The sequence below is a fragment of the Aedes albopictus genome, chromosome 1, assembly GCF_035046485.1.
Source record: "Aedes albopictus strain Foshan chromosome 1, AalbF5, whole genome shotgun sequence".
Lineage (NCBI taxonomy): Eukaryota > Metazoa > Arthropoda > Insecta > Diptera > Culicidae > Aedes > Aedes albopictus.
Window position 1 is genome coordinate 192056137 of NC_085136.1, and position 22289 is coordinate 192078425.

The following is a 22289-nucleotide window of genomic DNA, read 5'->3' on the forward strand; positions in this document are numbered from 1 at the left end:
AGAACTAAAAGATCAAAAATAATAGCTAACGTTGTACCGGAAAATAACTGAATAAAAACTAACATTGTCATTATAAGAAGATACCAATAACATATTATGTACCGTGGGGTGCCCTAATTTCGCGCGGATCCAAATTTCGCTCACTGATAATATTTAAAGAACATAATCATAGAACTACTCGTTGCATTGTCCAAAGTTTACTTTAGATAGTATGTATAGTTAAAGTGAAATTGGGATAATTGCACAATTGTTTTTATGATTATGATGTCTAAAATTGATCAGTGGGTGAAATTTGGACCCGCGCGAAATTAGGGCACCCCACGGTAATTGTAATCATAACTTATTTTATTATTGGTGGGTTCTCTTTTTTAGAGAGAATAACAGGATCAAATTTTCCTTCAAAAATGTAATATTGATTTAAGGAATATATAGTAAAGGCATATTTTGCTATTGGTTTGTTGGGAAGCTAAAAGTATCAACATAATAACCGACTTTGTTTCGAAAATAATAATTAAATTTGTTATTATAAGATCTAACCAAGGAAAATATAACATAGAATACAGTTTTTTCTAATCATAAGAACAACATTTACAATTATGATGATCTTTTTAAAAATAACTTATTTTGTACTTTGTTTTATATTTCTTGATAAATAACCGATTCAGTTACGGAATGAATGGACAATAAAAGGTTCAAATTTCCGAAAATAAACAAACAATCAATTGATTATGTTATTCTGCATTTGAACGTTGTCCTTGGTTAGTTTTTATAATGATAAAAGTAGTAATTATTAAGTTATTTTCCTGTACAAAGCCAGTTATTATTTTTGTTCTTTTAGCTCTTATTACCATTAATTAATAATAAATTTTACCATTAAGTTATTTATTTTCATGGCAATATTTTTTTTTATCTGTATTAACGAGATTTTTAGCCCTGGGCTAGTTCATCTCGGGACCCACGCTTTACTTCCCTTCCGAAGGAAGAATTCACTATTTTGTGAGTTTGTCGGGAGTGGGATTCGATCCCAGGTCCGCGGCGTGATAGTCAAGTGTTCTAACCATAAAACCAGGTCCGCTTCAAATCGAATTTATTGTATATTTAAACATTGTAATCAGTGTAGCAGGGGTCGGGAATATTTGATCTTTTCTTGTTATTTTCTTTTGACCGGATATGGTGCTTAAATCGGCTATACATGAGAACTTTCTAGAACGCCATACCAGTTCATACATAGGGTCACATATTTGACAAGAAATGAGCTGAGGAGGAGCAAACATCTGTTTGACAATAATGAAATCTGACCTACACAGTAAAACCGCTCAGCACTAAAATATGTAAGACCTACTCATAAGTGCATAATTTCCAGACCACACAAAAATGTGTAGCAGTTACACATTCTAAAAAAATAGCTCGTACTCTCTTCTAGATGCGAAATTTCGATTTTTTGTTGTTTACCAAGGTCACTAGTAAACCTAGCTAGATAGCCGTACAACTTTTTTTTTGCGAATTTCACGATTTTGTGGACGTAGGAGCTGATTTTGTGAATGTGCAAGGGTTACACATTTTTGGTGCAGTCTGGAAATTATGCACTTTAGTGCTGATCGGTTTTAGGGTGTATAGTCAAACAAAATGTTTGCGCATTGATTTGTATTTTGAGATCATATATTTGTCATGTGAACTAACAACATAATTGTTATCATTTTCTAATAAATCGACCTGTCAATCAAGAGTGCTCATAACAGAAGCAACTAGCCTTTTTGACAAAACATATTTTGGTTGCTTATAGACAGTCAAGCAAACGTTTAAAACCGTTAAGTCTTTGTAGGTGAGGGTTCTCTTCAACCCAACCTGTGCCTACGCGAGCAATGCGTATAGCATCGTAAATATACATCAATGCTTTCGTCACAACCGGCGATATGATTTGTGCGTATGCAATTGTTAAAGGCAAAATAATGATTGGTTATTGGTTTTCATTGACCACTTACTACTTTCTGTTTATTGCAAACTATGTCGGCCTTCATGAAGGTCACTTTAATAATATAAAACATCGCTGCACATTTACCTTTTACAGTTAGTATCACTATCGACTTCGAACTGATTAAGAGCTTCTGTGATCAAGAGCACTAACATGAAGAACTTACTATTTTTTGCTGTACTACTTACGGTATCAGTAGTAGTGTTTAGTGAGGATTCTAGTGCGAACAGTGAATCCAAAGTATTACACTCTGAAACTTCATCCCGTGATGTGAGGCATATCGGCGCAAGTGGATACCTTTATGGATATATGCCTCATTATACTGTGGGATATTATCCACCACAACCTTACCACGTTCAACCGTTAGGAGTCGTACCCGTATCTATACCTGTCTATGGAAGCGGAAAACGTCATAAATCAAAAGTAAGCATTCCAAGCGATTTTTCTTAATATCGATGATTGATTTTATTTTGTTTTCAACAGAAACAGCCGTATGGATTCGTCCCCCATTACCCATTATTATACTAGGAAGACTCATCGTCATGATAGTGACATTTGCATCAAATGATTGTATAGTTTGACACATAAATAGTGATGAAAATAAATCATATGGAAGTCAGTGTTTTTATGTATTTTCCTTTGAAGAACTTCGGCTTAACCCTTTTTAGCCGAAGGGGTCAATATGACCCCGGCAGTGAAACCGAGCATAACAAACGTGTTCCATACCAGCGCTGTTGCAGCAGCGCCGGCAATACAATTCGGCTCCAAAGGGTTAAGGAAAACTTATTATGTTGGTGACATACGGTTTATATTGTGTTTAAATAGTGTCAAATGGGGTAACTTGTAACATTTTTCAATTTTTAAATATGTAGTTAAAAAGAAAAGCTAGTGATGGATACTCACCGTTCAATCTGCTTGTGAATATTGTTCTGAAGTGTATTCTACTCCACTAATGTAACACCAAATTATCCAAAACTTCAACATCATTTCAAAATTCAAGATGCTAATTATAGTTCATTCAATTTCACTCTATAATTGACTTGAATATAAATTTGTTTTGAAGGAAAATAACAACATAGCCATCAATAAATTGAAGAGGTACTGAGATGCATATTAAAAATACTTTTTTAAAAAGTATAGACCAGTGGCCGATCAAGTGATCAAAATTTCATTTCATTCGGTTCATTGAATCCAGAGATATAACAACTCAAAGTTGGCTACAGAGTTAATGAACACATGCTGTAGTCCCATGCACGGAAGCCACATTGCAAGCGAGCTCCTAGGAGCACTGTACATTTTGAGACTGAAAGTTGTGCCCCTTATTTTTCTCAAGATGTGCCTCATGGAGCAAGGTGTCTCAACCGCTGGTTAAATTGGAAAATTTCACGACAAAAACTTCCTAAACGAACGAGAATTGAAACCTCAGCCTTTGCACTGTCAGTCCCTAGTCGTATCGTATAGACCAACCAGACACTTGAATTGTGTACGGAAAAAAGTTGTTGAGGTTCTTCGTTACCAAGAAGTTGTTTTTCAACTAACACTGAGGCAAAAAATTCCTAAGAAATTCATTACAGTGGTCTTATGAAAATCATAAGATATCTTATGAAACGTTATTCCCGAAAAACCAAACTTCTTATTTTCTATTAGTTTGTTTTAAGCCTAGCAGTACACTTCCATTTTCTGAAATCTGTTTGCTCCGGCCCTTAAGAAAAATGTTCGAAAAGTTTTTCATTCTACAGTAGCTAAATAGAGTCCATAAGGTTAAATTTTGAGTTTGTATATATATTGGATATACTAAGGATAAAATAATACAATTTTAGTTAGAAATTTGCAAGTCTGCTCAATTTGGCCTGATTTCCTAGAAAATAACCGTTATATTAAAGATAAACATCATAAAAATTTTGAACAAAATTTGCCACAATAGGGATACAAGCATGTTTTAGAAGTGAGAATGGTGTAAATCAAAACGATACGATGCAGCCATGCTTATTCAACACAACAAATCTCATTAAAACAGTTAAATGGACATTTTCGTTTACCGTCAAACGGGGTGACTTGCAACGGCGGCGTTACTTGCAACACTTGATGTCTTCTGTCTATGTTTATAAACAAAATATAAAAATCGGACGTTTACATACCAAAACTCAGTCGAACTCTAGGTCGAACTATAAAGTGCACCACATACTATCTGAGTAGAAGCGACGATTTTTACTTTTATTAAAATAGTTCCAACAAAATATTCATAAATTTAACATCAGTTTGAAAAAGTAACAAAGATGTGAGCCTCGAATCGTTGCCTGCAAAAGAATGAAAACAAAATTTCCCAAAAATAATATTCTGTATGCGGATTCTATACATAATGAGCTATATGAATTTCTATTTTACTTTATAAAAATATTACAATATCTTTGTTATATTCATATGTTTTGAAATATTGTACCTAGATGGGGTGACTTGCAACACTCATTTTCTTAACAATTCAAAGTCTAGAAAAATGAAATATTGTTGTTTAACTAATAATTCATTACCAAAGCCTGAAGGATCATCATATGAACTTAAAAATACATCAAAACCTATGTTAAATTAAAAATTAGTAACTTGGTGTTTTCGAGCCCAATATTTCCATATAAAAATTCACAATACAGTTTCCTATGTAAAAACTAATGCAGTTTCCTATGTAAAAACAAATCATATTTTAGAATGTCAGCCCAAACGACATCAAAATAGTAACAAGAATACTTATCAAATATGCTTGAAACTAAAAATTTATACTGTCAAGGCGCCATTCACCGTGGGTACTCCATTCACCGTGTGCCTTCGAATATGTTTTCATTATTTCCGTATTATGATTGAATGATATGACAATTTCCATTCATTTTCGCCAATACAATGTTGTATTGGTGAAATTGAAGGGAAATTGTCATATCATTCAATCATAATCGCACACGGTGAATGGAGCCCCCACGGTAAATGGTGCCTTGACGGTATCTGCGTGTTTGAAAAGGGATTTACATTGGGTGTTGCAAGCAAGTCACCCCCCACGACGTCTTGTATCAAAAATGACCTTATTTCGCTTTTTAAACATGAAAAAATAAATCAATCTATAACTTGTTCACTCTATTTTCTAGAGGGGCCGGCTATTAAAACTATTACAAATAGTTTGAATTTTAAAATTGATTTTGATCAACATTTTTTGTTAGTTGAAGCTGAAAAGTGTTGCAAGTCACCCCGTTTGACGGTAATACACGTTTCTTTTTGTACGAAAAAAAGTAAAACGACTTCATACTTCACCAATACAGAGTCTCATATTTCGAAAATGATTTTTCATAAGGGCCTAACTGACTTGATCGATTTCTCTTCGTCGACTCTTTCTTTCGCTAATAACTTGATCAAAACAAACAAAATCATTATTCTTTTTGTTTCTATAGCAACATGTAGTCGTCTTCTTAGCATTTCAACCAAGAAATCTTTGGAAAACTCAATACACATTCTGTGATAACACAAAGAGAGGATCGATGAAGAGAACTCTAAAATCTCAGTTAGGCCCAAATGAAAAGTCAGTGTCGAATTTTTCTTCTGGTCATAGTTACTACTAGCAATGGTGAGGACAGGAAGTTAATTTGTTTCAACTTAAATCCATTACTCGTTAAAATGAGACGAAATGTCAATGAAAATGAAATGTCGTGTGTGCCAGCTGAAATGGACCTACGACACATAAGCGATCAGCAGAGAAAGATAAAGGACAGTTAATTCCAACACATATGCTGTATTTGGTCAGTGTTCGATAGCCTTTCAATAAATAAATTTGCTTTTAAAATTCTAATTACAGATGTGAAATGAATTCAATTTGATTTTGTATGAGAACTTTTTGGACACGGTGTACACATGAGCAATGGGAAACTCTGGTTGGCTATCGGATAATTATACTGTAAAATGGGGTAACTTTGATAGTTTTTCAGAAAATTTTCCTAATATTTTCCCATGTAACAGTATGTCTCATAGTTCATTTTTAAAACTAGTACTGGGGTATCAGTTATCAATTACAATTGACAGATCCGATTTTTATTTTTTTTTGGGTGACTTTTCATTTTTCATATGAGCGAGAGCCACATTTTCATTTTGGGTAACTTTGATAATGCCCTGAAAAACACATCAAATCTTCAAAAATTATTCACAGATTCAAATCTTAGGAGTAAGGACAAGATGAAAGAAGGCTTTTGGAATATATTAGATTGAATGTTTATATCAAAATATGGGTTTTTTGCTATTTATAGTGAGTTATCTTTTTTTAGGTTGTTTTTGAATGTTTTATAAACAAATTTTGAACAAAACTTATTTAACTACCGTGTATGTACCAAACTTTGCGCAGTTAAGAAAAATCAAATTTCTAGTCGTTATAAAAAATATAAACAAACAAAATATATCATGAACAACATGCTCATACGATAGACTAATGATCCATCTTTGAGTCTGCAATATAAAAAAAATCATAATATTAACCAAAAAATATTTAAAATAGAAAAACTATTTCATTGCCTTGTTCCTAACTTTGCGCACAAAATCTTCGATTGTTCCTAACTTTGCGCATAGTGTGCCTAACTTTGCGCATGCTATGAATTGCTCAAAAAAGTAATCAAAAATGCTATTATTTAATATTTGCCCATTAAACTAAAGTTATTCAGATCAGGTAGTGTGCTCTTAACTGATCTTTGTTGAAATACTTTGTCCTACGAGGGAGGGGGAACGGAGGCCTCTGGAGTTCTTAATTTCGTCTGCGGTTCGTACTAGGCACCTACCATGTGAACAATCCAAACTGCATGAGGGGTTGTTTCCTGTGGCTAAAGATCAAAGGTCAAAGCTTCCTGATAAACGAAGTTACCGTTACGGATGGGATCAATAAGGGGTCATTTAAATATTACGTCAATCTTTGGGGGGAGGGAGCTGGGCTTGTCTGAAAAAGTGTGATATGCCATGTATTAGATATACTATGAAGCGTGACGGGGTGGCCAAAGGGAAGAGGGGGTTCTAAAAATCTAAAAAAATGGTGGACGTCATATTTGAATCGTCCCTAACATTGACCGCCGGAAAATTCAAATGAACGACTGTTCACAAACCACGTCTCATTGGAGGCAGATGTGGAGTGCCGTAGTGCTACGGTTCATACAATTTTCTACTAATTTCTATACAAAATCTGCTACATACATGGTTGAGAGGCAGGCCTGAAATTTTCAGTACTGGTGTTACATAATATTTGAATGGTTTATATGTCATGTATTCACGTTCAACATGCATTTACTGAAAGTGCGCAAAAATTAGGAACACAGTGCAAATAATGGTTCCAAACATTGCGCACCACTATTTACTAATTAAATTGAAAAATTTATTACGAACTGTGATTGATATTACTAGAATATCACCTTTTTTGTCAATTAACTGCAAAATTAATCATCGTTGCACAGTTTTATCGAAGAAAATGTTGATTTTTAGTAGAGTTACTTCTTGGCAATCGTGTTTAGGCGAGGCAAATTTTGACATTTTTGTGTATTTTTTGTTTATTATTCAACATAAACAAAGATTTTATGGCAATTAAATATTTGTCAAATAATGTTTATGTTTACACAATGCTAGTGCAATGATTAAACTGATAAATATGTTGACATTTAGTTATTTGTTTCGTTATTTTACACGAATGCGCAAAGTTTGGACCTGCGCAAAGTTAGGTGCGCACACGGTAGCTTCTTGTACCATTTAAGCAGGTGTAGCTATTTTTGGCACTTGCTGCAATAACTAAGTCATTTTCAAACCGATTGATTTGAATTTTTGTATAGCGTAAGGCACGTACAGTACCTAACTCTATACAAAAATTCAAATCGATCGGTTTGAAATTGACTTAGTTATAGCGGCAAGTGCCCAAAATAGGTACACCTGCCCAAATGGGACAAGACCCTACATGAAATTACAATTGCATACTAGAGTGAGTCAACGTTGTATAGGTAAAATTAAAATATGATCATATCAACTCGGAACAAAGCTTTTTCAATCTATATTAGCATTCAAAACAACTGTGCAAGACGCGATTTATTGTGTCCCCGTATTCCGCATTGCGATTGAAATTTGTTTGGAATTTAATATTTTTTTGCATTTTACTCAGAGGTTGATTTTTTATTGTCCAAAACCATGAAACTAATGCCATTAAACTATAGTCTAGCTATACTTGGTCGACGCTAAGTCAGAGAGGTTTTTCACTGAATTTTCAATTTTTATGTTCAGTCAGGTGGACCAAGTACAACAGTAAGATATCACATAAATGGTAGTCATCAAAAAAAACATATTTAAATCATATTTAAAAACTCTTGACTAGAACATGTTACGCCAAACAAATTTTGAAAGTGTTTTGGTAATTCGGTAAGTTTTTGGAATGTTGTAGTTACACAATTCATGATAACTTATTCACAGGACTGGCGTTTTTCAAATATTCTTTCAGTCAAAGTGAGCCAAGTACAATTCTCAAATAACTGGTAAAATAAACTTCTCAACAACAAGCATATGTTGATATAGATAGGATTACGAAGAAGAGGTAATTTCAATTTGTTTTTCTAATAGACACATGGTTCACTCTGTCTGCATGCACAATGCCGCAATATGCTTCAACACGGCGATCTGTTAAATATGATTGTTAACCGAATAAAATGGATTTAAAATAATGCGTTGAGGAATTATCCAATTTGAAAACATATTACGTTTGCTAAAGACCAATCAAAATATATTGGATTTCATCCAAAACATATTTATTCAATTCTCTTGACTTCAAACATTTGGTCCATTCTGACTGCACACTGTTAACGATTTTCGCAGATCAATCAAAATTGAAATCTATGGGAATCCCTATTAACATGGGACAACTATGCTTAATTGTAACATTAACAATCATAAGACCTTAAACGATTCTATACTGCGTACCGTGTATGCACCAAACTTTGCGCAGTTAAGAAAAAACAAAATTCTAATCGTTATAAAAAATATAAACAAACAAAATATACCATGAACAACATGCTCATACGATAGACTAATGATCCTTCTTTGAGTCTGTAATATAAAAAAAATATAATATTAACCAAAAAATACTTAATATAGAAAAACAATTTCATTGCCTTGTTCCTAACTTTGCGCACAAAACCTTCGATTGTTCCTAACTTTGCGCATGGTGTGCCTAACTTTGCGCATGCTATGATTTTCCTAAGAAAGTCATCAAAAATACTATTATTTAATGTTTTCCCATTAAACTAAAGGTACTCAGGTAGTGTGCCCTGATCTTTGTTGAAATACTTTGTCCTACGAGGCAGGGGACGGAGGCCTCCGGCAGTTCTTGAATTCGTCTGGCGGTTCGTACTAGGCAGCTAACGTGTGAACAATGCAAACTTCATGAGGGGTTTTCCAGTGGCTAGAGATCAAATGTAAAAGCTTCCTGATAAATGAAGTGATAGTTACGGATAGGAACAATAAGGGGTCAATTAAATATGACGTCCTTTTTTGGGGTGGAGGGGGTTGGGGTTGAGTTTTGTATGAAAAAGTGTGATATGCCATGTATTAGGTACCTATACTATGAAGCGTGATGGGGTGGCCGGGGGAAGGAGGGGGTTCTAAAATTCTAAAAAATGGTGGACGTCATATTTGAATCGTCCCTAACATTGACCACTGGAAAAGTCAAATAAAGGACTGTTCACAAATCACGTTACATTGTAGACAGACGGAGAGTGCCTACCGTAGTGTTACGGTTCATACAATTTTCTTCTAATTTGTATACAAAATCTGCTACACGGTGGAGAGGCAGCCCTGAAATTGTCAGTACTAGTGTTACATAATATTTAAATGGTACATAAGTCATGTATTCACGTTCAACATGCATTTACTGAAAGTGTGCAAAAATTAGGAACACAGTGCAAATAATGGTTCCAAACATTGCGCACCACTATTTACTAATTAAATTAAAAAAAAATATTACGAACTGTGATTGATATTACTAGAATATCACCTTTTTTGTCAATTAACTGCAAAATTAGTCATCGTTGCACAGTTTTATCGAGGAAAATGTTGATTTTTAGTAGAGTTACTTCTTGGCAACCGTGTTAAGGCGAGGCAAATTTTGACGTTTTTGTGTATTTTTTGTTTATTATTCAACATAAACAAAGATTTTATGGCAATTGTATTTTCGTCAAATAATGTTTATGTTTACACAATGCTAGTGCTATGATTAAACTGACGAAAATGATGACATTTAGTTATTTTTTTCGATATTTTACAAGAATGCGCAAAGTTTGGACCTGCGCAAAGTTAGGTGCGCACACGGTAATTGGTGGATTTGGCAATTTTAAATTCCTACACAAATCTTGAATCTGACGATGATTGGTTTTTGTTCAATTTGTGCAGAAAAAACAGGCACTATTTATGAATTCAGATCAATAGTTCATCCAAAAAAAAATAAAAACAGCAAATTTTTTTTTTCTACAAACTACAATAGATAGACTTCAATTGCTTCTTACAACACTTTTTTCCAAGCGATACCGTTTTTGAACTGCAGCTGGTTGGAAGTGTACTGATTCTGAAGTGCGCAGGCTTTACGGGGACGCAACCAATCGCTCTCAAATTTTGCACAGTTGTTTTGGGATTGAAAAAGGTTTGTTCCAAAAAATCGACTTTGTTGACCCACACAGATAAAAATAATGATAATTACACGTCATGTAAACTTCAATTTATTCATGTAAACTTCCACGTATGATGGTTTACATGACATAGAATGGAAGTTTCTTGAGATTCACATGACATGTCATGTAAACTTCTGTGAAATCCCACGCTCCAATTATTTGAATTATATGTCACAGAAATTTACACTATTTTCTCGATCTGTGCAGTCTATTGTATACTCTTAGGCGTTTATCGGTGTATGGTGATTTATCACCCAATTTACAAAATTTGTTTCCAGTTCGTAAAATCACTTTTCGTTAAGAGATTCGAGGCCAGATTTGGAATCTACTATGATGGATCTACCGAGAATAAGAGACCATTTATTGAAAATATAAATGAAACGAAATCGTAACAACAGTTTGTTTGAAGGGGTTAACTATTGACAAAAATATCAACAATTTTATTTTTTGCCCAAAATATTTAATGTAAAATCGCTTTTAATGAAAATACGTTTAAGATGGACTTTCATATGTATAGTTTTGATCAAGGTTTTGATCTACGTTTGACTTTTTCTTAACTGATTGAAGGAATCATACAGGGGGTGTCCAAAATGTTTGGGATAGGAAACTTTTTTTCTCCCACAAAAAAATTCAACATACTATAACTTTTCATAGAGTGCATCAAAAAATCTCAAATTTTGACTGTTTGTCAAATTGTTACATGTGCATCATTGGTACAAATTTGGGCTCGATTGAATAATTTTTCGCAAAGTTTTATATCGTTGTATTAAGTATCAATATATTGTTGATAAATGCTAAAAAATTCATTCAATTCGGTTGACTGGTTTCCGAGATATGACAGCTCAAAAATGAGTTGTCTAAAAAATAGTGTTTTACCCGAACGGTTCTAACTTCGCGAAAGATTAATCAATCGAGCCCAAATGATGCCCATATAATAGGTTGACCCAATGATGCACATATAATAGGTTGACAAACAGTCAAAATTTGAGATTTTTTGATGCACTCAATGAAAAGTTATAGCATGACTTTTTGTGTGAGAAAAAAAAAGTTGCCTATCCCAAACATTTTGGCCATCCCTTTAGTTATAAGATAAACTATACAATGCCTGTCGCAGTATCAAAGTTACCCGCAATATCAAAGATATCTCGTTTTACGGTACCTTTTTCTAGAACCTTCATTGGTGCAAAATAGCCCGATCTTTTCCAAATTTGGACCACTGATACAGAACTAGTTGATCAACTTATAGTGAAAATATTGGATGCACTTTCCGAAAGTTTAGTGGTGTGCCGATATCGATAAATCCGATATTATCGATAATTATCGGCTCCATTTTATCGATACGATGTCCGATAATTTGAAAACCGATATCGACGATATTTCCTGCGCGATATAGGACAACTCAATAGTGCTATAAAATCAACTACATAGATGTATACATCAACAGGAAATAACCTTCAAGTAGTACTGATCCACGAAATCGAATGACGTTTCAGAAGATCATACAACAGCCTACGGATCCTGTTTATTCCGGGATCCGCGACTTAAATTTCGACCATTTTGTTGTGTGAGTTTATGTTATTGCATGGCGATACTCAAAGGTCTGAGTTCTTACGAAGCAAACAGTTTGACGACATATTTAGGAATAATTGTATTGCTCAAATTTAATGATTCATAAAGGCTGGGGGAGGGCTTAAAAAATCTGTCTAGCAACAGTTTCCAGTATTAAGAATATAAAAATCGTGACTTTCCGCTGTTGCATCAAACTCCAACAACAGGAAAAAATACTAACTAGAATTGCAGAATTGCCGCTTCAGTTCCTTATGTGCGTCTGATTCCGGGAAAGCTTAATAAATTACCATAATATTAATATTTTGATTTTTAAAAATGAAAACTAATAACTGAGACCATCAAATGTAAATAAATACTGCATATAAAAATAAATTTCATATTTTATGCATTATCGGATATCGGATCCGATATCGATAATTGGAAACCGATATCGTTTCGATATCGATAATTAGACAAACCGATATCGATAATATCGATAAGATAGGTCGCGGCACACCGATAAAAGTTACGACTGATTGAGCATTTTTGAACGGTGCAAATTTTGCCTGCCCCGATAATTTTGTCTATCTTCTGTAAATACCGGTCGCAGTGGCTCACCCGAACAGAAAAAAAAATCTACACGCTCGTCTGTTTTAAAAGGGAGGAAGGTTAGAGCCACCCATCGAAAGTCGTTTGAACTCCTCAGCCATGTCCTAGTCAGAGATGGAAAATGATGAAGATTGCAGCTGAGCAGACACAAACCAAAACACACATACTCGTGAACAACAGGGGCCCGAGAATACTCGCACTTTTTTATTCGTGAGCTGGCAAGCACTCGCATGTGATTCGCGAAGCTTCGTGAGTTTTTTTTTGCATTTTGACGAAAAACACATTTTAACGACTGGCAGTGCTGCTTTTCAGGAACAATGAATCATTATAACCACAATAAAATGCACTTCCCGCACCTCCACTAGTTCTTCACGAATAAAAACTCATGAGTGTTTCTGTTTTTTGTTTTGCTTCTTACTCACGAAGCAGGTGGGTGCGAATAAACTCACACACTGTTTACTCTCGGAATCGTGAGTAAGCCTTGTGTTGGCTTTACACTCGCGAATTGCTTCATGATGAGAGTAATCCCATCACTGGTCCTAGTTCCATGAAGTCCATGAAACAAGTTGCGGTCTTCGGCAACATTCATCATTGAAATCTGAAAAATTCAATATAACTTTGACCCTATGGCTTCATACATGTGCGATCGCTCTTAACATGTTCGAAGTCTAAACTGCCCTACTGGGCAACTGCTTCACAGTTGCGCACAGTACAAAATGCGGCGAGGGGTGATTCGTCAAATCGCTCCCATACAAACTTAAAATTGATTTTAAATAGGTTCCCGGGCACCAAAATTAATGAAAATTTGGAATTCGGCTCAGTTTGGCATGCAGGTTTAGAATATGGGATCATATCAACAACGCTGAAGAAGCCAATTGTGAGGCCACCATGCACATGCACGAATTATATACCGCAAGCATCTATATTAATGAAGGCCTGTAGCCGTTGAGTGTTGTCCACTGATACACACCAGGCTTCACTGGCTTACAGTAGCACAGAGTTGAGTTGAAAATTCGGATTTTGGTGCGCTGACTAATCTGATTGCTTTTAAAATACAGTAAGGACCCGATTTTGTCAGCCCCAAATTGCGATAAACTTTTCGCTTTAGTTATCTCACGGTTCAACTTTAACCAATTCATTTGTATTTATCATCAAACTACAGCTATACTGCAGAACAGAGAGGGGTAAAAAGATTGAAAAACTGTTTAGGTTCTTGAGGAGAGCATAACATGTGTTCCGAAAAGGGTCACTGACAAAATCGGGTCACTCATGTATTTCTGAAACTCGCAAAAGTAGCCCTCGCCTTCTTGATTTGATTAGATATTAGAAGTTTTTAAAAATCCTCCACCACTTGCGCAGCTACCGTAAAGCTGGAAGGATTGACTGTGTTCACATCCAAGGATTCGGTCTTTTTAAGGTGAATATATAACGAAGCCACACCTCGAATTTTCAAGAGCACAAATCTGAAGAACCGAATGTCGGTTTGAGCTGAAAAGTTGATCGATTGGTCACCACCAGCGGGTAACCAATCGATCAACTTTTCAGCTCAAACCGACATTCGGTTCTTCAGATTTGTGCTTTTGAAAAATCGAGGTGTGGCTTCGTCATATATTCACCTTAACGTTGATAGTAAAACCTGCCGTCGAAAAGCGAAAGAGCGCCGTTGAGCTAAGCGAGCGTCATCAGCCAGTTCGAAGTCATTTAGGTGCTCCATGGTAATGGGCTGCCACAGCAACCCACGATTTGGCTCAAGATCAATTGCACCTACCAGGATCTCATCGGTTACAGTGAGAAACTGTAGCTGTGATAGTAGTGACATCCTTGTCTCACTCCAGTGACGATTTAGATGGTGTCGAGCAAGACACCATTGTACCCTGCCCGAAAATGCCCCGTACTGTTCAATGAGGCCGATAATTTTCTCTCAGTCAGGTCACTTTTCAGGTCTTGAATCGTGACCAAAAAGCCTGCTGCAGCGCTGCTTATAGAATCCGCGATCCGTCAGTACATAAACGAGTATGCGAGTTCTCCCGACGAAGTTGAAGATTCTGCGGTTGAACGTACTGGGTTTCCAAATGCAAGTCATTTTTGTCGTTCGAGTCATAGGCATTGCATCTTGGTGTTATTATTCGTACTTGGAAATGAGGTCTGGGACTGAAGTTAAGGAGCGATCAACATCAACAGGTTCACAATTTATTAGTCTTCATTTGTTTGTATTTGCTCCATATTTGGTATTTTTGCATAGTTTTATTATTTTTTAGCAATACATCGTTTTAATTATTTGTTTTCTTTTTGTTTGCTTTATTTTATCGTAGAGTGCATGCTAGAAGCTAAAAAACTTGAAATTGCCGAAACACATAAATTGGAAAGGTCCAACACGTTTACGATAAGTGTGAACCCTCATCCTAAAAGTCATAATCATACGGCCAAACCCATCACCAATCAAAACCCAGAAACACACCATAATCGTGCACAATTCAAAGTTCCATCGGCCGTTAGCAGACCACGAGTGCGACTACAAGAAAATCGTCCAATGATGCTAAACAGCGGTGTTGCATCTACTACAACGAATCACAAAAACGCGTCGGCTGATTCAGACGGTAAGATATCTATATTTCTCCTTAAAGCAACAATCCAGAAGCTCAGAATTCAGGAAGATCAGAGCAACGTAATAGGTAAGGCACAAGTAAATTTTATTTGAATTAATAATGATAAATTATGTACATGTTTTACATATCTTTTTTGTTACACCAAATGACAATGGACCAATATGATAAAACAAAAACTCAAAACAGTATTATTTCAAAAAATGAGTTTGAACGAGAAAAATAGATTTTCCTTGAATTTAATTGATTTTTAGTCAAGATAGGTGACAGTAAAGAATTCGTTGGTTGATATTATTTCTATTTGTGTCACTGGAATCGTGAAACCGTTCTCTCAAACTATTCTGTGTATGTGGAATATGACATTATCCCTTGAAATATGGCATGAATTATCGACCGATTCAATATCATTAAACTGCCTTTAAATTCGCTTTCAACAGCAGTGCACAATGGTCCGAGGACCAACATTAAGGCGAAACTGGAAGCAAATCCTCACTTTTTGGTTTTTGATTTTTTATTAAATACCGAAGCAATATTTTCAAAAACGGTTTTCGTGCACATGAAGAGTATAGATCAGGGTACCTTCTGAATTTTTTACGCGGTAGAAAATGTTTTCGTTTTTGCAGAAACCATTTTTGAACAAAATTTCACTTAAAAATGGTTTCTGCAAAAACGAAAAACGTTTTTACCGCGTAAAAAAAACAGAAGATACCCTGAGCCATACTCTACATGTGCACGAAAACCGATTTTAAAAATATTGCTTCGTTATTTAATAAAAAATCAAAAACCAAAAAAATGAGGAAATTAAGTGGAAAAAATTAATAACTCAAAAACCATCCAAGATAGAGTCTTCATGTCTTCTAGACATTTGCTCGTGAGTCCAAGCCGCGTTATATGCAAAAGTGTCCTAAACGCCAAATCTTAAAATACCAAACCATTGCAATGGTTTTAACCGGTGTCAAGCCATGGGAGTCACATTAGGTTGATTTGCTTTTGAATGCTGACATATTTGAGGCGATAAAGCTTGAATAAAAAATACAATGATTTTAAATATTGGTATCAAATGCTAAACCTACAAACTAGCAACACGGCCAAGCCAACAACAAAGCGATATGATCGCAGCAAACGGATATCAATTTCGACCAATCAGCGACTGGTCTCCGTTTGACAGCAAATTGGTCTCAAATTGACTGACTACGTGTCGCATCCTATCCTAGGATCAAAGGCCTTTCATAATATATGTCAAACATATAAAACTGGACGGTCCACAATTCAATTTAAAATTTGCATACGATCACCAGATGCATATATCTGATGAATTAAGAAATCGAAAAACTATAGGGAATTTGTTTTATATTTTTGCTCACTTACACAAAGGAACAAAACAAAACAAAAAAGACAACATTGGGTTCATCGCTACTCGAATGTTTAATGTCGAATTCGTTTATTTGCACCGCCTGCACCGCTTTGCCACCGGGTGTAGCAAACTTGCACCGAAACCGTTCGTTTATTCGCAGGTACTGTTCTGTTTTGACACCCGATTGGCACCGGTGCAAGAAAATGCTACACCCAGTTTGATCGCGGTGTAGCAGATACAAAGCTAGTTTTACCAATACATGCATATCGCTGAACTTGTATCGTGGTTTTGTTTTGGTAGGAATGATGATTTTCTCTTCGGCATTAGGTACATAAACAGTTTTCTTTGATATTTATTTAACAGCAGATCTGAGCGTTTAAAAATTATTTAAACTTGATCGATATTATCACGTCTTTCAATCAACTTCTGGGGAATCTTCAAAATTTTATCGGTAACATGAAATTTCAAAGAGTTGATTCAACGTTTATTTTTCCCATTACTATTTTTTTTTTGATTAAAAATCTATTCATTCAAATTGGACTGAAATATTACTGAAGCAACAGTTTCAAAAACCGTAAATTCTATGTTTTTTCTTACAAAAAATATTGAAGTTTTGAATTACATTGAAAGTCAAAAAAATGACACTAAAGGATGGTTAAAGCGTTTTTAATATGAGTTGCGTTTCAATAACGTTATGTTCTAAAAAGCATTTATATATTTTTCTTTAAACGTTGTAGCTAAACGTTTTCTATTTGACTGCCTTTAACATTTTTTGTGCTAAATTTGTGCACGTAGATCGTTTACAATTGTATGTTAGCATTCTTTTTTATTAGGCAACGGAAATTGTTAAATTTTAAAAAGGAACGAGAATTTGAAGAAGATAAATAATGTAGGAGTGTTAACACATGTTATAACAATTTTCAAGTAACATTTATTATTACAAGTTTATCATGTACAAGTGGATTACTGAAAACTTTTAAAATTGTTAAATTGGATATAGAAAGTAAAAACTAAAAATAAATAAAAATAATTTAGTTCATCACGGAAATCATGAAAACATTGATAATGTTTATTTTTGATATCCTTTATTGTTTTCATTGACGCTCTCACGCGCTCTTACTAATACCATCATAAGCTGTCAACAAATTGCACCGAAACCGTTCGTTTTTCCGGTGTCAATTGCTACACCGGTGCAGTGCACCGTCGGGAATAAACGAATTCGACATAAGATAAGTGATCTTGAAACACGAGTAGATGTTGAACTCGGACATTATGGATGTCATTTTTCGTGAATTTGATGCCTAAAATACGGTCATAGTCAAATCACATTTAAAACGCAAAACAAAAAAACACCCTCTCCAAAATTTGTTAAAATGCAGTTTTTGTCATACTAGATCCGGTGGTGGAAGAAAATTAAAGATTCACTTGCGCCTTTTTCAAATGTTACGCTAGAAAAATTGGCTTAAAAAAGTACAAAAATACTTATATCTTTTGATAGAAACATCGTACAGCTTTGATGTCTTCTGACGAAATGTGTATTTTGTACAATTGCTCTGAACATAGTAGGCTTGAAAAAATGATAGTTTTTGACATATGACAAAAAAACCGATTTCGGACTTTTTAGTTCTTCAATAAGTTATATCTCCTCAGATTGAAGAGATAGAAAAAACTGCTCTTCGAGAAAGTTGTCGGGGTTTTTACCTTCTTCAACTTTGCAGAACATTTTATTTCGATATCTTTTGAAATAAAAAAGTTAGGTGCTGAAATATGAAGTATTTTAAGATTTGGCGTTTAGGACACTTTTGCATATAACGCGGCTTGGACTCACGAGAAAATGTCTAGAAGACATGAAGACTCTATCTTGGATGGTTTTTGAGTTATTAATTTTTTCCACTTAATGTTGGTCCTCGGACCATTGTGCGTCGGTCCCGAACCCATCCCTTCACTCGAAGTGCCTCCGTCTCGGCGCTTGCACCGGCTAACTTCGTTTTGACGCCGACCTCATAAAACTTTACAAAACGACTATTCTCTCGGTTCTCGAGTATGGCTCTTTCTGTTTCCACTCAGCAGCAAACTGCCACCTATTAAAGTTGGAACGAATTCAATATCGTTGTCTGCGTATTGCCCTCGGGTGCATGCACTCAACGCATAATGCGAGCCTAGAGGTCCTGGCAGGGGTGAAACCTCTCCAGAACCGCTTCTGGGAGCTCTCGCTAAGGTTACTTATCAAGTGTGGAGTGAGCAACACACTTGTGATAGAAAACTTCGAAGAAATGCTCACTCTGAATACTCAGTCAAAATTTATGAGAATCTATCATTTCTACATGTCATCTGACATAAGCCTCCCAGGTTTTAATCCACCTCGTGTACACTTCACCAATGACAGTTCCTCTGTTAAATACGATCTGTCAATGAAACAAGCTATTCATGGAATTCCAGATCAACTTCGATGTATATCTATTCCTCGCATTTTTAACGAAAAGTACCAACATGTCAATTCCTATAAGAGATTCTTCACTGATGGATCTCGCATAAATGGATCCACTGGTTTCGGTGTTTTCAATGAAAATTCCACCGCCTTCCGCAAACTTCAGGAACCTTGCTCGGTTTATGTTGCTGAGCTGGCAGCAATCAACTTCGCTTTGGGGATGATTTCCAACATGCCCGTAGACCATTTCTTCATCTTCTCGGATAGCCTTAGTTCTATTGAGGCACTCCGGTCGATGAAACCTGTAAAACATCCATCTTACTTTCTTACAAAAATAAGGAAGCAGATGGGTGCACTGGTCGAAAGATCATACAAGATTACCTTTGTATGGGTCCCCTCACATTGCTCAATTTATGGCAATGAGAAAGCGGACGCTCTCGCAAAGGTGGGCGCACAGGAAGGTGAGATCTATGATAGAAGAATTTCACATGATGAATTTTTCCATTTTGTTCGCCAGAGTTCTCTTCAAAGTTGGCAAAATGATTGGCGAGATGGCCAGCTGGGACGGTGGTTACATTCCATTATTCCTAATGTTTCCTTGCGAGCGTGGTGGCATGGTTTGGATGTAAATCGAAATTTCATTCGCGTAATGTCAAGGCTTATGTCCAACCATTACTCGCTAGATGCGCATTTACACAGGATTAACCTCGCGTTGAGCAATGTTTGTACTAAGTGCGGTTCCGGTTATGATGACATCGACCACGTAGTTTGGCAATGCCCGGATAATGACGCCTCCAGAGCACTACTTTTGGATACCCTTGAGGCCCGAGGTAGACAACCCTTTGTTCTTGTGAGAGATGTGTTGGGCACTCGCGATGTCACTTATATGCTATGCATTTACGACTTTCTTCGTTTGTCTTGTATAAAGGTTTAATTCTCTTGTGTTTTCTCCCCCAGTTTTTTTTTCTCTCTGTTTTCGTCTTTGTGTTGTTCCTGGCCATCCGGCAGATGAAAAGCCCGCTACAATCTGGTGCTGAACCACTATGAAGACAACGAACACGCCATTACGTTATACCTTCCGGATGAGCGTCAGAGAACCCTTACCCCCAGTCCTTACCACGCCCATCCTAAAAGCATATGTGACCCACTAATCTCGAGCTGCCACGAGTATCCTGGCTCCGTCCCGTACTAACTATGTTGAATAAGAATTATATTTGTACATAAAATACAAAAATGAGTTTTGGCTCCGCAAAGCGTTAAACGCGATTGAGCCCTAAATAAATGAACTAGTAAAAAAAAAAAAAAAAAAAAAAAAAAAAAAAATAAAAAAAATAAAAAAAAAGATTTGGCGTTTAGGACACTTTTGCATATAACGTGGCTTGGACTCACGAGCAAATGTCTAGAAGACATGAAGACTCTATCTTGGATGGTTTTTGAGTTATTAATTTTTTCCACTTAATGTTGGTCCTCGGACCATTGTGCAGTGTCGTCAACAGTTCAAATAACAGTGAATAACAACCAGAAAGCATTTAACTACGCCAAAGCCTACGTTAAACAATCAAATATTATCAAATTATCTATCTACTTTCCCCAATCAAAGGACAGATTCTGGGCAACACCTTTACAATTTCCCGTATGTCTCATGTGTTAATTTGATTTCTCTTTCTAGCTTCCGGAAGGAAATTAACAGTTGGTTACAAACGTCCGGGCAATCTCGGGGTGATGAACAAATCTCAAACTCTACCTCGCAGTATGGGCGGCACAAGAACCACCCCGACTGGTACTAGCGGAGGCACCGTAAACGGTGGCATCATGGGAGGAAACGGCTCTTCCGGTGGAACCACCGCAGGTGGTATGCCGAAAATTGTGCCAAAACCAGCAGCAACACCACCCGCTATTCGACGACAATTTTCCGTAAGTTTCGCATTGAGGGTGTTTATGATTGCTGCATTTATTATTATACATTGTCATTACCTCCCACTTTAAACGGGTTTAATCGTTTTAATCCGCTCCGTGGCATTACAATCTTACCCATGTCTTATACTGCCATAATATGGCAAAGTGACGTGCGCCTAAGAATATTTTTCCTGTACATACAAAATTCTTCTTAAAACTAGTTCCATGTTTGGTAATGCGCACCTATGAGATAATTTATCATGTGATGATTGAACATGAAGTTTATTTTTGTTTTAGATTCCTGGTAATTCGCCAGTAAGGAAACCTAGTAATGGCTACGGTCGAAGCGGAGGCAAGGACACGCCACCTCGTTCGAGAACGCCTTCTAATAATCCATCCACCCAACAACAGCAAATAAATGTGAAAGGAGTTGAACCCAAACTGGTGCAAATTATAATGGATGAAATTGTCGAAGGTGGTGCTAGAGTAGAATGGCAAGACATTGCTGGACAAGAAGTCGCTAAACAAGCACTTCAAGAAATGGTGATTCTACCATCTGTACGACCAGAACTTTTTACCGGTTTACGAACACCTGCGAAAGGCTTATTGCTTTTTGGCCCTCCGGGTAACGGAAAAACATTGCTTGCAAGAGCTGTGGCCACCGAGTGTTCCGCCACCTTTTTCAGCATATCCGCTGCTACGTTGACCAGTAAATATGTAGGTGATGGTGAGAAATTAGTCCGAGCTTTATTTGCGGTGGCAAGGGAAATGCAACCGTCTATCATCTTCATCGATGAAGTGGATTCACTGCTTTCCGAACGCAGTAGTGGAGAGCATGAGGCCACTCGGCGTCTGAAGACCGAATTTCTAGTCCAATTTGACGGCCTTCCGGCAAACTCGGAATCTGACAAAATAGTTGTAATGGCAGCAACGAATCGCCCACAAGAACTAGACGAAGCTGCTCTGCGACGGTTTCCAAAACGAGTGTATGTTACCCTACCGGATTTAAGCACGAGAGAGCTGTTACTCAGAAAACTACTGGAAAAGCAAGGAAGTCCATTGAGCGATGCCGACATGAAGCGTTTAGCAATACTAACGGAAGGGTATTCCGGGTCAGACTTGACAGCGCTTGCGAAGGACGCTGCATTGGAACCAATTCGAGGTAAGCCAAAGAATA

At 36.3% G+C, this 22289-nt stretch overlaps 1 protein-coding gene and 1 long non-coding RNA gene across 3 annotated transcripts in view; both read left to right on the forward strand.

Annotated features, from left to right (window-relative positions):
* The window catches only part of LOC109397277 (spastin-like), a 39003-nt gene that overhangs the window by 1269 nt on the left and 15445 nt on the right, over positions 1-22289 (forward strand). The window contains exons 2-4 of one of the 2 annotated variants that reach the window (XM_062846048.1): positions 15144-15428; positions 20886-21130; positions 21410-22274. In XM_062846048.1, the coding sequence (XP_062702032.1) occupies positions 15144-15428; positions 20886-21130; positions 21410-22274 (1395 nt within the window). The remainder of the gene's footprint in view (positions 1-15143; positions 15429-20885; positions 21131-21409; positions 22275-22289) is intronic. The other variant, XM_062846049.1, reaches the window with a different exon arrangement.
* LOC109397279 (uncharacterized) lies at positions 573-2582 on the forward strand. The gene is made up of 2 exons (XR_002127019.3): positions 573-2395; positions 2456-2582. It is a non-coding gene; the product is annotated as an uncharacterized LOC109397279 (long non-coding RNA).